Source organism: Meles meles, chromosome 2 (assembly GCF_922984935.1).
Source record: "Meles meles chromosome 2, mMelMel3.1 paternal haplotype, whole genome shotgun sequence".
Taxonomy (NCBI): Eukaryota; Metazoa; Chordata; class Mammalia; order Carnivora; family Mustelidae; genus Meles; species Meles meles.
The window spans coordinates 144,427,100-144,443,225 of NC_060067.1; the positions used below are offsets into that span (position 1 = coordinate 144,427,100).

Here is a 16,126-nt window from a genome sequence, read left to right on the forward strand (position 1 = left end):
CTGAGAATCAGTGACTAATAATGGTTCCCAAGCTTTTCAAATGCTGACTTGCCCTACACAGTACTTTGTATTTACCTTAGTTTTACTTATCCGCTAAAAGGCAACAAAACCTTATAACCCCTTACCCCCCCACACACCAGTCTCATAGCTGTGCTATTCAATTTTGGGTTTGCTGGTTCTGGAAAAATGTGTATTTTCTAATTGTTCTTTATTGTAATGTGTGATAATAGTTTTTCATTTAATTTACAATAAGTTTTTGGTCCCATTCCAATCTGTCATTATGTAAAAAAGGTGTTTAAACTTTATAATAATTTGTCATAATGAATCTATTTATGACCTAAATATGAAACTCTCAGCCATAGCAGCATGGAAGTAGCATTACTAAAAGCTTTTTAGGGGGCGCCTGGGTGGCTCAGTGGGTTAAGCCTCTGCCTTCAGCTAGAGTAGAGAAAACGGAAATAATCAGGCCAATATCAGATCTTCAGTTTTTATTCTTTTAAACCCTAAACTTGTTAATGTACAGAGCTTTATATCCTTCCATCTTACCAATGAGAAGGAGGTGACTTTTTTCACTTCCAGGGAAGTACACTCTCTTTACAGGATCATACCTCTTCTATCTCTATAGTGCTGTCCTTGCCCTTCTCCCACATGTCATCTTCAGTCTTATATATTTTTTGAACTTAGTCTTTTCCATCTTCAAACATGCTTACATATTCTTGACCCTCTTTAAACCAACACCCTATTTCCCTAATTCCTTTCATTGTCAAAGAACTTTTTTCAAAGTCAAATTATCTCCACCAAATCTCCACCAAACTATCTCCACCAAAACAAGTGTTCCTTATTATCTAGTTTTTCTTCCACAACTGTAATCAAATTGCTAATGGCATCACCAGTAATCCTTGTTATCTGTTAGATGGTTTCAAAAGCACTTGGCTCTAAATGAAGTGAAAATCTTTATTTCAGTAACTTGTGAAGAAGTATATTATCTTTTATTATAAGAAGCATAGGTGTATAAAGTCTTGGGGGCAGATCTTCAGCTCCATTTTTTTTTTTTTTTTTTTTTTTTTGGAGTTCTGGGTGTATAAACTTTTATCCCACTCTGTCTTCTTCATGGTTGTGTTATAACTCCTCTGACAACTGGATCTAACATTTCCTTGTTTCAGCCCATCAGGAGAAAGGGAACTACTGTCTCAACCACTGAATAAAAGTTTTGCATTTCAGATTGTAGAAAAATGATTTCCAGGCAAAAATGTTATGCAGTGGTTTGTTTGGAAGCTAGATTCTGGAACCAGTCACTGACAAGAATGACAGGATTGTCATAATTGGCTTAAAGTCGCTTTTTGTAAGTCATCCAACCATTTAAGAAGTGATATTTGAGCAAAACTGTAATTGTTACAAATAAATAATTAGGAAAGTTGCACTTCTCAGGAAAGAGGAAAGGGGAGAGAAGTCAATGCTAGGTAGGTAACCAAGTGAGTACTTCAGTTTTCTAATTATAAAATCCAAGATTTCCCCCTTCCAAATGGAAACATTCAAATTTCTGTCTGTTGATAAATGGACAAACAAAATGTACTGTGAATGAAGTACTATTACATGCTACAACATGGATGAACCTCAAAAACATTATTCTAAATGGTAGAAGCCAGCCCCAAATTCTACATATTGTATGATTCCATTTATATAAAATGTCCAACAGAGGGAAATCTTTAAAGAAAGAAAGTTAATCACTGCTAGGGACTTGGAGCTAATTATTATCAGGGGCCATGTGAGGGCATTTTAATCAGAGCTTTCTTAGGTTTTTGTTTTTAAATCATGTTTGAAGGGTACCTGGGTGGCTCAGTTGATTAAGCCTCTGCCTTCGGCTCGGGTCATGATCCCAGGGTCTTGGGATAGAGCACCTCATCCAGCTCTCTGCTCTGTGGGGAGCCTGCTTCCTCCTCTCTCTCTCTGCCTACTTGTCATCTCTGTCTGTCAAAAAATAAAAAAAAATAATAAAAATCATGTTTGAAGTCACTCATAATACCACTGTAAGCACATGCTTTTATCAAAGTAATGTAGAAGTAGTAACATGTAAATTCATTATTAACTAAAACCCCTACCTTACCTTTACATCATTTTACTATTGTTGTAGCAATTTCACATACTCCCATTTCATGTGATTCCTCACTATGTCCCTGTAGGGTGGGCTAAAACAAGTTACAATTATTTTGTGTAAAGCGACAGAAGCCCAAAGATGATAAATGATTTATGTAGAGATCATAGATCTGGTATATGGTAGAGCTAAGGTGATTAATTTTAAGTCCTTTACAGTAAATGGGGCCAAAATATATTTTTAAATTTTTTTATTTATTTCTTATTTTTTTTATAAACATATAATGTATTTTTATCCCCAGGGGTACAGGTCTGTGAATCGGGCAAAATATTTTTATATCCTATCCAGAAATTGTAAAGATTATTGGTCTTTAATATAAATTGCTCCCAAACTTTAGCTATTTTATATCTTACAGTATGAGTTAATTATAAATTTGATTTTAATGAGTTTCTCTTAAAAGGTAAACTCAGTTCTCAGGTACCAGGATGACTCATTCGGTTGAGTGTCCGACTCTTGGTTTCAGCTCAGGTCATGATCATGGGGTCCTGAGATGGAATCCTGTGTTAAGCTGCCCATTTAGCGAGGAGTCTGCTTATCTTTCTGTCTCTCTCTCTCTCTCCCCCCCCGTTTGTGCTCTCTCTCTCAAATAAATAAAATCTTAAAAAAAAAAAAAAAAAAAAACTCAGTTCTTTGGTACTTTAGAGATACTGGAAATGTTTTTTAAAAATTATGTATTCTCATAGCATTAGGCTCTCCAAAAAATTCCAATATGGATAACAAGTGCCCTTTACCAATGCCTTATTTTAAAATTGGACCAGACTTAAGAAGATCCAAGTCAGAGCAAACACATTCACCTCCCTTCTGTCCTGCATCTTGTGAAATCCTCTACATGACCATTCTCAAGGAAGGGAAAATTTAAAGTAACCGGTATGGGATGTGGGATTTCTTTGGGGAAAAATAAGCATATTCTAAAATTAGATTATGGTGACAGCTGCACAACTCTGTAGGTATACTAAAAACTATTAAATTTTACATTTTAAACAGGGTGAACTTCATAGCATACAGATTATATATCTTAAAAATGCAGAAACATAAAAGCTTTCCTTCATTCTTCATCCTTCTAAACATTTTTTTTTTTAAGATTTTGTTTTTAAGTAACAACACCCAATGTGGGGCTCAAACTGCCAACACAGAAGTCAAGAGTAGCATCCGCCAACTGAGACAGTCAGGTACCCCACCTTTCTAAACATTTTTGTGTAGAATTCAGTATTGCTGCCTGCTCGCTGCATTGAAGAGACTTTGCTTCTTTGTCTTTTTTGGCACCATTATATTTTGATTCCTTCATTATCTTACTGATTGTAAGGAACTTTTTCTCTGTTTCAGTGATGCTTTCCTCTTCTGCAGTGTTTAAATATTGGAATTTCACAGATTTTATTTTTACTCTTCTGCTGTCCTTATAATATAGTTTTCTCTGTATCAAGCAAATACCAAACTTATAATAAGCACTAAGTAAATTTTTGTTAGATGAATATCTAAATTCCTCAACTCCCAACACTGATCAGTCTCCCAATTTCCTATCTCTAGCCCCGGCTGCTTTTTTGAGTTCCCAAGTTACAGTGATTTCTTATTAGACATACCTGCCGAGAAGTTATTAGGTGTCCAGAACATGATTATTCTCCAACCACACCTACTTACCTGCTGTCATTTCAGTTAAGTAGCATCTTTATCCCCTTGCTTCCCCTTTGTCAGAAACCTCAATTTTGTTCTCATCCCCCTTTTCCTCACGTTCTGTATTGACAGTCTTACCAAATCTTATCTATTCCACTTCAAATAGGTTTCTTGAACTCTAGCCTTAAGTTCCATCCCTACTGCCTTTTTTTTAATATTGTTGTCATGCAGAATATAAGGCTAATCATTTTGGTCCTCTTTTGAGAGAAACTTGGTTGTCTGTCTGTCGACTATAAGATGTGCAGAGAACTATTTCCATTAATTATACAAGGCCTTTTGAAATCTGGTTCTAAACCTATGTTTCCTACCTTAGCTTTTTGCCACTCTGAGGTTGCCTTGAAATGATCTTTGTTACCCAAAGGTCCTAAGATAAAGGTTCCTTTTTTATGTCTTATGCCATTGTCCATGCTCTTTCTTCTGCTTGGAATGCCTTTTCCATTTTGCCCAGCAGACTCTGGTTTATCATTTAAATTTCTTTTTAAAAAGTCACTTGTTTTTTAATTGGTTATTTATAAAGTGCCTGCTTTGTTCCAGTTACTGTGCTTGGCCTGTGAATTAGGTAGACACAAACCCTTGTCTTCATGGAACTTACAAAAATCCTCATTAAAACCTTAATAGAATCCTAATCCTCTCAGGCAGGGTTAATTAGTATTTTGATCATAGCTGAGTAGTATCCAGTGAATTTCTAGAGGAAATGTGAAAACCTCATTGGCTTTGAAGTTCATAGTTACTGCTGATGGGTAGGGCCTCGTTTCTTCATCTTTAAAATGAAAATAACAGTATTTTGGCAGGGTTGCTGTGAGGCTTGGTGATAATGTGTATAAAAGAGCATGATGGCTAGCACAGAGTAGCCAAATGCAATAAATGCTGTCTATTTTAAATATTTTTGATATATGATGATTTTCTTGTCCTGATTATAACATAGAAAGTTATAAAAGCATTATTCATATTGGTATACCAAGACTGGTACATAGTTGGCACTAGCTAGATATTTGGTGAATTACTTTTTTTAAATCACATTTTTGGGGAAAATAGATCAGAATTACCTAAATAGTGTGGCTACAGAGGTGAGTTTTAGGGCTTCTCCTATTCAACATCATTTACTTGAAATGTTTTTTTCATTTGTCTTTTGTTAGAGCTTTAATTGGTAGTACGATAACACTAGATTTTTATTTTCTTATAACTTTGCTTACTTCCTGGTAAAAATGCTAAGTGAGTAAAGAAATGACTAATAGGCTAACAGCAGCCAGGAAAAGTATGTGATTATTTCTTTAAGAATTGACCTTGTTGGGGCGCCTGGGTGGCTCAGTGGATTAAGCCACTACCTTCGGCTCAGGTCATGATCTCAGGGTCCTGGGATCGAGCCCCGCATCTGGCTCTCTGCTCCGCAGGGAGCCTGCTTCCCTTCCTCTCTCTGCCTGCCTCTCTGCCTACTTGTGATCTCTCTCTCTGTCAAATAAATAAATAAAATCTTTAAAAAAAAAAAAAAAGAATTGACCTTGTTACAAAATGATATTTTTGTAAATTATTCTCAATAATAATTAAAGATGAGTGTCTAAATGTCTCTAAAAGCTAACAGAGAAATACACTGAGTAGTACCATGCAGAAATTCATAACTACATAAAATATAATTTTACATAATTAAATAGTATATGCAGTGTGATAGTCACTTGATGTATTATCAAATCTATGTATCAGGCCTCAATAAAGAAATAATTCTGCTTTAGAAGATACCTCCTTTTGATCCAAGTAGTCGAAGGGTTTTTTGTTTTTTTGTTTTGTTTTTTTTTTTTCCTTTTCATTAAGACAGCACAGTGCATAGATCACCTCCATTTGATTTATAGTTAGTTCTGGGTTTTAGTTAATATTCTTTCTATTTATCTGCATGAAGGCACAACAGATTTCAGCTTTGAGATAAAGCATTCTTTTATATTGTATGAGGCCCTTAGTACCTGAACATTATTTCACCAGGATTTATGCAGAAAGTGAAACCCTTCTAGAACTTAAGCACTTTTATCTTCTAGCTGACAGTACACTGAAAATATTTACTTCTTTTTAGAAGTTACCATTTGTTTAAGTTGTAGCTAATATCTAGCATGAGTTTTTAATCTAAAAATATAGAAATGAAAGTGATCCAGATATAGGAATTTAAAGAACAGTTAATATAAAAATTTTAGAACAAGATGTGAAGTGCTAAAATTATTTAGGATTTAGAACTTTTATTTAGCCAGAAAATTTATTGCTAACTTTTGTTAAGGCTATCAAGATGTATCACAAGGAAGTGGGTAAGATGGAAAATGGGACATTTTTCTAATGTAATTGCATTGTGACAGTTTTTCTTTTTAAAACTAGCATTCTTTTCTTGATGTGGATCCAGGTTACATTAAAATGATACAACAGTGAAATTGCAGACATACATATATCTGACTGAATTTGAATAAGTGTTAGTACCTTTAAGTTATGGAATAATTGGAATATATATGTAGCTGTGACTGATTTTTCATAATTAACATAACCAACTTTAATAGAATAATATAAAAAATCTACTTTAATAAAGCAATATGAACTTAATGACTTCAGGGAAATAATGTTAGTGTTTCCCTTTTTTTCTTGATTATTTGATTCTGTGTACTAAATTTTGTCTCTTTTTTTTGATTTTTTGACAATGTACTTAATCCTGGTCTGAACACTATTTCTGCTACTGATAGCATCTGAAGAGCCTTATTATTCTCTTCCCTTTCCTAAAGATTAGATTTAACTCCAGGAGAAAAAAAAGGAGCTTGAGCATTGTATGGCGAGGAGAAAAAGATGAGGTGTTCTCATGGCACCATGTCATTCTCAAGGGTGTTCCTATAGAAAACCAAAATGAGTACAAATCCAGGGGTGCCATTTATACAAATTTTGGTGTGAACACTGCCTCCAGGAGTTGTGCAGTTTACTATCCATTTAATAGAGCTCTGCTCTATTACACATAGTTTTTTGAATTCTCATTATTTATTTTCACATCTGTCTTCCCCATGAGACCAGGACAGTATCCTCATAATTCTTGTATTCCTGGCAGCTGGCTCAATGTAAAGAGTCAGTCATTGTTATTAGTAAATATTTTTGGATTCTGTTACAATATTCATCCATTTACACATTGTTAATTGACTCTTTGGTGTGTTACACTTTTCCAAAACACCCTGAACTTTATAAAGTCTTAAAATTTACATGTGAAAAAAATAGATTATTTATAGTTGAGCCATTTAACCTCTAGAGGAAGAATGGATTATATCTTAGTTATTGATTAATTCTTTCTTTTACTTCTGCCTTTTCTACCTGATTCTCATTTGGGTTATACTTGTTCATTTATTTTACTTGATCAAATCACTGACTACAATGGAGCTCAGGGAATTCGTAAACTACTAGTGCTTGAGTTATATTTCCCTCTAAGATATATTTCAACAATCTATTTGATTCTATTCTTGTAGAACAAAAAATACAAATTCCGTATATTAAAATGACATTGTTTTATAGGATTCTATGTAGATTTTAATGATATGTTAAAGGTATGTGTATATAAACAGATAAGTGTGAAGTTTTTTTTAATATAAATTATGAAGAAAATTAGATGACTTAGAAAAAGACAATTATACTTTTTATTGTAATTTTAACCTCAGGCTTTGAAATTAGCTCAAAGAAGCAGGGAAAATAATTGGAAAAGTTAGAACATTTAAATTTAATGTCATCCACAGCTTTTCAAATATGTGTATTTATATTAGTTAGAGATTTTAATACTTGGAGAGTATACTAGTAGGGGACCTAACTACAGCACCTTTTATAGAGAAGACTTTATTTCCAAATGTTATATGGCCTAGGCTCACATCCTTAATTTGAATACTTTTGGGGATCTTATTTTTCATTTTTGTGGAAGTGGATAAAGGTTAAGTTTGTAAATTTGGTATCACATATTAATATAATTTTTTTGGATAGGTTCAGATATATAAAGGTGTGCAGTGATCCAGATATATATATTTCTAAATTCTCAGAATAATAATATCTTATCTTACTCATGCTTGTATTTGATTAACAGTTGGTTTCTGTTTTGTTTTGTTTTTAAGATTTATTTATTTATTTGACAGACAGAGTTCACAAGTAGGCAGAGAGAGAGGGGAAAAGCAGGCTCCCCACTGAGCAGAGAACCTGATGGGATTCGGGGCTTGATCCCAGGACCCTGAGCTCATGAGCTGCGCCAAAGGCAGAAGCTTAACCCACTGAGCCACCCAGGCGCCCCAAGAGTTGTTTTCTGAACTTCGTTTTTTAAAATTTTTCTAGCCATACCATTAGTGATAACTCCAAAAATATACAGCTTATTTAATTCATAACATCATGGGAAGATAGTTGACATAATTATGCCAAGTTTGCCAATTTCTTATCCTCTTTTCCCCTACCAGGGGCTTGTAGGGAAGGGTGGAGGTATTTTTTAAATGAGAGTGAAATCCTTATGTGAAAGATCCAAACTTACAGTAAGTTGGTGATTGAAACCTACACATTCCTCTTTCCAGTACTGTTCTAAAATGACAAACCATGCCTCATTTTTTTCAGTGATAAAAGTTAATACAAAGAGTGTATGTTATTGGAAGGAGTAGGATTGGGGGGATAAAACATTGGATTTTTAAGCCCAGGTCTGTTTCTATGTAAATGACTTTAAACATGCTAGTAATTACCCTTATCTGAAAGAAATGAATATGGTTTTTTATCCCCCAAAGAGCATGTATTGCTCTGAGCATCAGAAATTGGATGATAATGCTATTTTTTATCCAAATGAGGCTAATAGCTATTCCTTTATGAGTAAGTTCCTTGAGGGTTTGTAACCTGTATCACCTGCAGAGCATTGCTTTATTGTGGAGAGACTCTCGAGAAAATGTATTGAAAATTTTGGGCTCTCTATTTTTGTAATATACTCTAGATCTGTGCTCTGAAATAATTAATTTTTTTTTGTCTTCAGATTATTTGAAATTGTTAACAGGAGTTAAACTATTTGTATTGAGAAAGATAGTCTGAGATACAGCTTCAGGATATTATAAACATTATGGTGAGGTATAAAGTTTTTTTTTTTGGACTAAGTATTTTTTAAATTTTCGGTACTACATTTATATTTGAAGCTGAGACTTATCTTAAAAATTGTTTCATTGTATGAGCAAATTCTCAATTCTTGATATATTGGTGCTTTTCTTTCAGCCAAATGTTAGTATCAAAGGGCACAAAAATAAATATCATAATTCTGTTTCCCCTTAATTTTCATTATTGCTCTTATACATACTGTCTTTGAGTTACCTGTTAATTTGTGAATGATTTTATAATTCTTCTGTTTTTTCTACGCTATGACAAAAAATATTGCACAAATCTTTTAATAGCTGTTGGATTTGACTTCACCCTCATTCATTATACTAGAACGTATTGTTACCTAATTTTATAATAATTTTATAATAGCAGCTTAACATCTCTTATAATTTTAATTGTTACCAAGAAAAATGATATCATTTAATTTGACTCAAAATTCAGAAGGATGGATGAATGACAAATTAATAATTCACCACCTTTGCATAAGACTGAAGCATTGAATATTAGAAGGATTGATGGCAGAAGAGGTTAACAAATTTTAGCAGCTTTCATTAGCTTTACATCGTCATATGTTTGTGGTGCTGACTGAAATAGGCTTTGTAGGAGATCTCAGTCTAGGGAACTAATTACTTGTGCCGATTGCCGCACTGATGAATAGACCCTCATTGTATCATTCCCCTGAAGACGAGGAGCAGCCCGTGATTCACGACTGCATCCTGGCTGATATTTGATAATAATTTTAACAGATAAATGTAGGTAGGCAGAATGATGAAGTACCTATCCAAGCTCCATGACTATCAAAGCCATACACATAGCCTTCTGTGTATGGTCTTCTCGCCTTTCAGCTAAGGAGAATTTTATTTTATTAATTGAGTTCAGACAACTCTTGTCTTTTGCTTATATTTGTATTCTGTAGGAGCTTCTTACATATTTTAAATGGTATTATAACAGTTTTCATTTAAAATGGACACAGCAAAATAAGAAAGAAGAATAAAAGAGCTCTTTAATTTTCCTTTTTGAGGACTGCAATTCTTACACTTTTTTTTTTAATTCCATTTTGGTTACATTACATCTCCTCCTGTTTTGCATGATCAGAATCAACAAAGGAGTTTTGATATTCTCATTGTACCCCCAGCTTTCTCAGAAAAGGCCATTGGATTCCTATTATTTTTAAAAATATATATCTTCTTTAACTAATGTACTGTTAGTTGTCTATGCTTTTATTAATCTGAGATAATTTTTAATCAGTAAAGTACTTATTTACAAATTATTTTGAATTTTTGAAGGATAGCATCTCTAATACATCAAAATATGAGTAACTTTTAAGTAGATATTTTGGGACTATCAGTTGGTCAAGACTAACAGGTCAAACCTGACAGGTACAATTTTATTAGCTCATGAAATACGAGTGTGATTTTATTTTGTATTAGTCATCCTTACAGAAGTTTTGATTATGAAGTTTTTTATTTAATTAATGAAGCTTAGTGAATAAGTGTATTCTGCAGGGCTTTTTTTTACTGTAACTGAAAAAACTTCATATTAGTTTTTTCTTATAAAATATTTTTCAGCATGCTAGATTATGATTAGTTAATAGGAGAGAGAGTTGACATTTATATATTGCCAAATAAAAGATCTACATAATTGGGGAAAATATAGTAGAACCCTTTAAAAAATACATTTCCAAAAGTATGCTTTTGATATAGCAATTATTGCAGATCATATAGCATGTAGTTTTTAATTAAATATAAAAACAGACTACATAAAACAGAATTCCAATCTGATTTGCTTGAAAATAGATTGCTATTTCACTCTATAGGAATGGTTTATTTAAAAACACTAAATGGAAAAGAAATGCATTTTCTTGTGTTGTTCTAAGCCTCAGGGGCTAAATGTAATGAATATTTTAAGAGATTATTTTAATTAAATTCCTGCACATCTAAACAGAGTAATATTTTATTATCACATACATAACCATGTAACTGAGATATTCATTAAAGTTAACACTTTCTGGACCAAGAATTCATGGTATGATTTACTGACCTTGTGCAAAAAGGCACAAATTAGGAAGAAAAATGAAGGGGGACAGACTTTGATTAATATAGGTAATGCTATACCATATTTATAATAGCCTTTTTCCCTATTCTGGTTTATAAATGCAGCCACAGAGAAAGGTGCCCTGCTGAGGCTGAAATGAGGCTGAAATCAGAGCACATGCCACTAGAGTGTGGGGAAACTGATCACACTGTCAGCAATTCATTTTAAAATGATGTATTTAGTGCTCATTTCACCTTCCAAGAAAAAGGAAAAGGAGTTCCTTAGACTGGAAGGTGATATTGTTATTTTCAAGGACATACCTAAGTTAAAGATTGCAGAAAAAGGGGAGTGTGAGGTGGAGGGAGAATTAGAGGAAGGGGAAGGAGGAAAAAAAAAAAAAGCCAGAGCAAACAAGGAGAGCTTTATGCAGAAATTCAGTGCTACCACGCTGTTTGATAATTGCTAACATATGTGGCTTCTCTGTTTCATTGTAGTCGTCCTCGTGAGTTCTGGCGCCTTGACTACTGGGAAGATGACTTGCGGCGCCGGCGACGATTTGTGCGTAACCCTCTAGGATCGACACATCCTGAAGCGACACTAAAAACAGCCGTGGAACATGGTCAGTGTATAAGCCACTCCTTGCCAATAGCAGCAGGTACAGTACTTGGTAATGAAGAGCATAACTTCATTATTACAAGGCACTGTAAAATGGTCCATGCCACATTTCATAGTTATTCACCCCAGAAAGAGAAGTTAAATTTTTTATAGTTAGTGTAAGGTCCTAGTAAATTATGGTGTCAAGTGTATTTGTTTATTATATTACACATGCAAAACTTACTTAACATAGACCCTTTGTTTCAGAGTAGGAGGATAAAATATTTCTCTTTTTAAGTGACACATTCAGGTTTGAGTAAATTAATCCAGGATGCCTGCCTTAAATCCATGAATATCAGAAAGACAATATTTACAAACCAAATAGGTTTCTAGGTTCATTTGTGTGTATATGGTTTTCCTTCAACTATGGTATTTTAGCATGAGATTATGAAGTGGGAGAGATGGTAATAAATGTCTAAGTGCGTAGATACTTTCTGAGCCTTGATTTGTAGATGGTTGTGATAGATGGCTCCTAGAAAAAGAGAATAGACATTATTTTCATATGTTCTGTTCTGCATCAACTTGTTATCAGAGCTTAACAAAACATTTTTCCCTTTTTTGTTATAATGCGTATCACTATGATTCAGATTAGACAGGAGCCTGATGAGCAAATTGGAGAAAACTGAAAAAGTCCTTTGGATTTAATAATATACTCTCTTTGATCATAGGATTTCACTTAATATTTTATTAACATTTGAAAGCCAATTAAGATACATTGATTAAGGGGGGAAGTTCCTCTCAATATTAAATTAATTTTGATTTTATAAAATATAAATTTGTTATTTTTAATAAGATAAATGGTTTTAATTCTCTTTTTTCAGTGTATTGGTTTAATATGCAGCAGTTTATGGTTAAGTGATAGTATATAGCATACAAAATAAATATAAAATTACATTCAGTAAGGGTACTAAGGATTTTAAGGATATTAAGAATTTAGATTAAAAGTCTGTGATCTTAGGCTTGGCCTTAGTCAGGCAGCTTAACCTCTTGCACTCAGCCTTAAAGAGCCATTTCTGGAAGAAAATGTCCACAATATGTCATCAGATATAACACCAAATGTGACATCAGTCCTTTAAAATAAATGATCGTACAGAGAATAGTCAATAACAAAGTGATCTAAAAGCAATAATAGTCTGAGGGCCCTACATCTTCAACTTCAGGAGGTAGGAAAGGAGAAATAAGATGTAGAATTAATTAGGCTACTTTCGCTTTTAGGGTCCATGCGCTTTTTATGTGTTGCCATACATTTCAGAGTTATATTTATTTTCTTCTTTTCTATTTTGGGGGGGGGGGGGACCTGATGACTCACTCTTACACTAAAAAAAAAATCAGCTTAATTTTGCAGTTTTATACTTTTCAGTCAAACAGACGTTACTATGTACACTTAAAATTTAATAAGTATCTTTCTGTCTTCTTAACTGTCAGTGAACATTGAGTTGTGAAGCCTCAAGTCTATCAGTGACAATGAATGTGTTTTCATGAAAATATTTCCTTTTATACTTGGAGAAGGGACTTGTTTTTAAAGATTATACATAGGCAATCTGTTAATCCTTAATTTTGAAAGAAATATCAGTAACTTGAACTTAAAATTTGTGGTATAGATTTAATACAGAGCTTATTAAAAATCCATCTTTATTAAAAATAATACATGTAGCCATTTGGGGGAATGGCAGAATTTTTTGTAACGAATAAATTTGGATTTTACTGTTATTGAACTTTACCTTTTAAAGTAATATTATGTCAACTCTTTTAATGCTAAGAAGCTGACTAAAAAATATTTATTAGCAGTGCTTACTGTCATTTAAGACTTGTTAAAATCCTGTATGGAAGCAGATTTCACTAACATTACTCTAAATAGTAATTGAAAGGTTAATATTCATTAAATTGAGAGAAGTAAATGAAGCATTATGTATTTCCATCTTATTTGACAATATTGTACATGAATCTTAAAATGGTTAACATTTAAAATACTCTAAAAGATTAAAAGCAAAAATTTTAATCTGAAATGTGTTTTTAAAAAGAATAAGTGTGTAGGAGATGCTTCAATGTCTGCCAGTTAAAGAGGCATGTCATATTTAATATAACATTTTTTGATGAAATATACAAGTTTTTTGTCATAATTTGTATTTTTTATTTTAAATACTATTACTTTAAAAACTTAGCACATAGATTGTATACTGGTAGTGTTTCATGTCAATCAGATTTATGCTAGTTCATTGTATAAGCCAAGAACTTTATATTTTAGTGTTTTATCGACATATCTTACAGTTGACATTCAGTTTTAATTTTATGTTAATTATGAAATTCTTGTTCTTTAGCCTTAACTTAATAACAGTAAGGAAGCTAATGAAAATAAACATTAAAAATCGAGTTAGCGAAACAAAGCGATTAATGTGATCAAGAAGCACTTGAAATTACAGAATTTAACATGGATAAATACTGTGCTTCACTGTTGAATATTAAAAATAGATATTACTGAGGATAGTGTGTCAGTTTTATTCTGTTTTAGGAGTTCTCACTTTTATTTATAATTGATGTAACTAAGGAGGCACATTAGTTTAATACAGAATCTTAAAACATCATGAGCTTTATTATTGTTACCAAAGGGAAACATCTAAATAGAAATGCCGTTGGAGATTAGTTATGTATTTTAGTAGTAAGAGCCATCTTTTTTATAGATTGATTTGATTTGAAGGAAAGCCTCTGGTGTAAAGGTGGCAGAGTAAATACCTGAAGAGTGATGTTCTCTGTTCGGGCGATCAATACTAGCCCCATGACTCTACTTCTGGCTACCTTCTAGTTAAAAACAAATTTTTTAATTCTGACAATTTAATTGCCCTTCCCAAGTTCACATTAACTTGCTTGGGGAAAAGGGCCTTAGGTAATTTTTCAAAGAGAGACCCTCCAAAGTGGTTATTTATAAAAGTCATTTTGTAATGGGAGATTTCTTTAACTTCGCAGAAACTGAGTCGTATTTTTAAATTAAAATTAATACTTCCTCTTATTATCAAATGTTCTTTATGGAAATTAGCAGCAGCAAGCAGAGGTGGGTATTTGATTCTTGAGGGCATTTTCTTGCATTTTATGGCTTAAAATTTATTAGAAATTAGTTGTAATGATTTGTAACATTCTCCTGATGTGCAGGGCCCAGTTTGTCAGTTATTTATTATCAGAGCATTTTAGATCTGGAAAGAACCAAAGGCTAAAGTCTATTCTAACTTTATTCTTTATAAATAAGGAAACTGAGGAAACAAAAGCCACATAATTCTTGGTACACACAGGACTAAAGCCCAGGTTAACTGACGACTAATCAGATTTTCTTATTGTAGTGCTATACTGTCTCCTAAAATTCATTATTAAATATAATGGGATCTTTAATTTAAATTAAAGCCACATAAAAAATGTTTTAAATGGTGGAAAGATTGGTTTTAATTCAAATAATAAAACGGTTTAGCGGTAGAATCCTATTGAATTCAAGACATTTTCATTTTGTAGAGAATGTGCATGCTAATGGTAATATATGAGGAGAATTTAACATAGTTTAAGAAGTCTCTTATAATTGTATGGAATGATACAAGTAACTCATCTGGTTTTCTTGGGATGACAGATCATATAAAGATCCTAAATCATGCCGTTCTCTTATAACTTCAGTAATGCCAGATATTGTTGCTTCCTATTTAGGATCAACATGTATTAGGTTCTGTAACTAAAACTCATTAGGAGATGAACTTGGCTTGTTCTCTTAATCTCCTAATCATCTTTTGTAGTTTCACTAATACTTCTAGAGTAAATTGTCTTGACTTGGAACTGTTTGGAAATTGCATAAACTATAAAGTTTGGGACAGTAGTTGTATATAAGATATTCTTTAAGTGTCTTGTTCAGAATAAGCAGTTATGGTTATAGGTATTTCACATCACATTAAGTGGATACCCATATTCATTTTATTTACATTTGAGGTCATTTTGTTATTCCAGTGGTAATTTTTTAAGTGCTTAATTCTTAATGTATAAACTTCTTTTACTATAATATGGACTATTGTTAATTCCATTTCACTGGTACAGTGGACTTTTAAAAGGGAGTTTATATGTCATAGGTAGAACCATTTTCTGTGTTCTTTTTGTGTTTTAATTTTAGTTAGCTTGTGTTGCATAGATAAATCAACTCGTGCCTAGAGCTAGCTCTAAAGAACTTGAACTTTACATTTTGAGGACCAGCTTTTCTCTGAGCCCTCTCATTGCTCTTAGCTTCAGTGAATCATGTCATGTTTCAAAGAAAGCTTTTTTGACAGATTTCTCCAGTTTTATGTAACATTTGTAGTTTAGTTATCAAGTTAGGGTAAATTTTAAACCAGAATAGAATGTAAGACCATATCAAGGCAATCTGTTAATAGTGTTATGAAAAATTTAAATAGTTATCATGTTTAGTAATAATTTTATCAGTCAGCAAAGATCTGAATCAAGCTTTGAAATCGATTCAGAAGTATTTTCTGACTTCATCCAGTTAAACTTTTATAC

The 16,126-nt window shown here is 32.7% G+C and overlaps 1 protein-coding gene across 7 annotated transcripts in view; it reads left to right on the forward strand.

Moving 5' to 3' along the window:
* Positions 1 to 16,126, forward strand: part of LRBA (LPS responsive beige-like anchor protein) — a 759,801-nt gene that overhangs the window by 456,356 nt on the left and 287,319 nt on the right. For 4 of the 7 annotated variants that reach the window (XM_045989525.1, XM_045989534.1, XM_045989545.1 and 1 more), the window contains exon 38: positions 11,452 to 11,576. In XM_045989525.1, coding sequence (XP_045845481.1) covers positions 11,452 to 11,576 — 125 coding nt within the window. Of the gene's footprint in view, positions 1 to 11,451; positions 11,613 to 16,126 lie in introns of all 7 variants that reach the window. The other 3 variants (XM_045989499.1, XM_045989508.1, XM_045989516.1) reach the window with 1 other exon arrangement.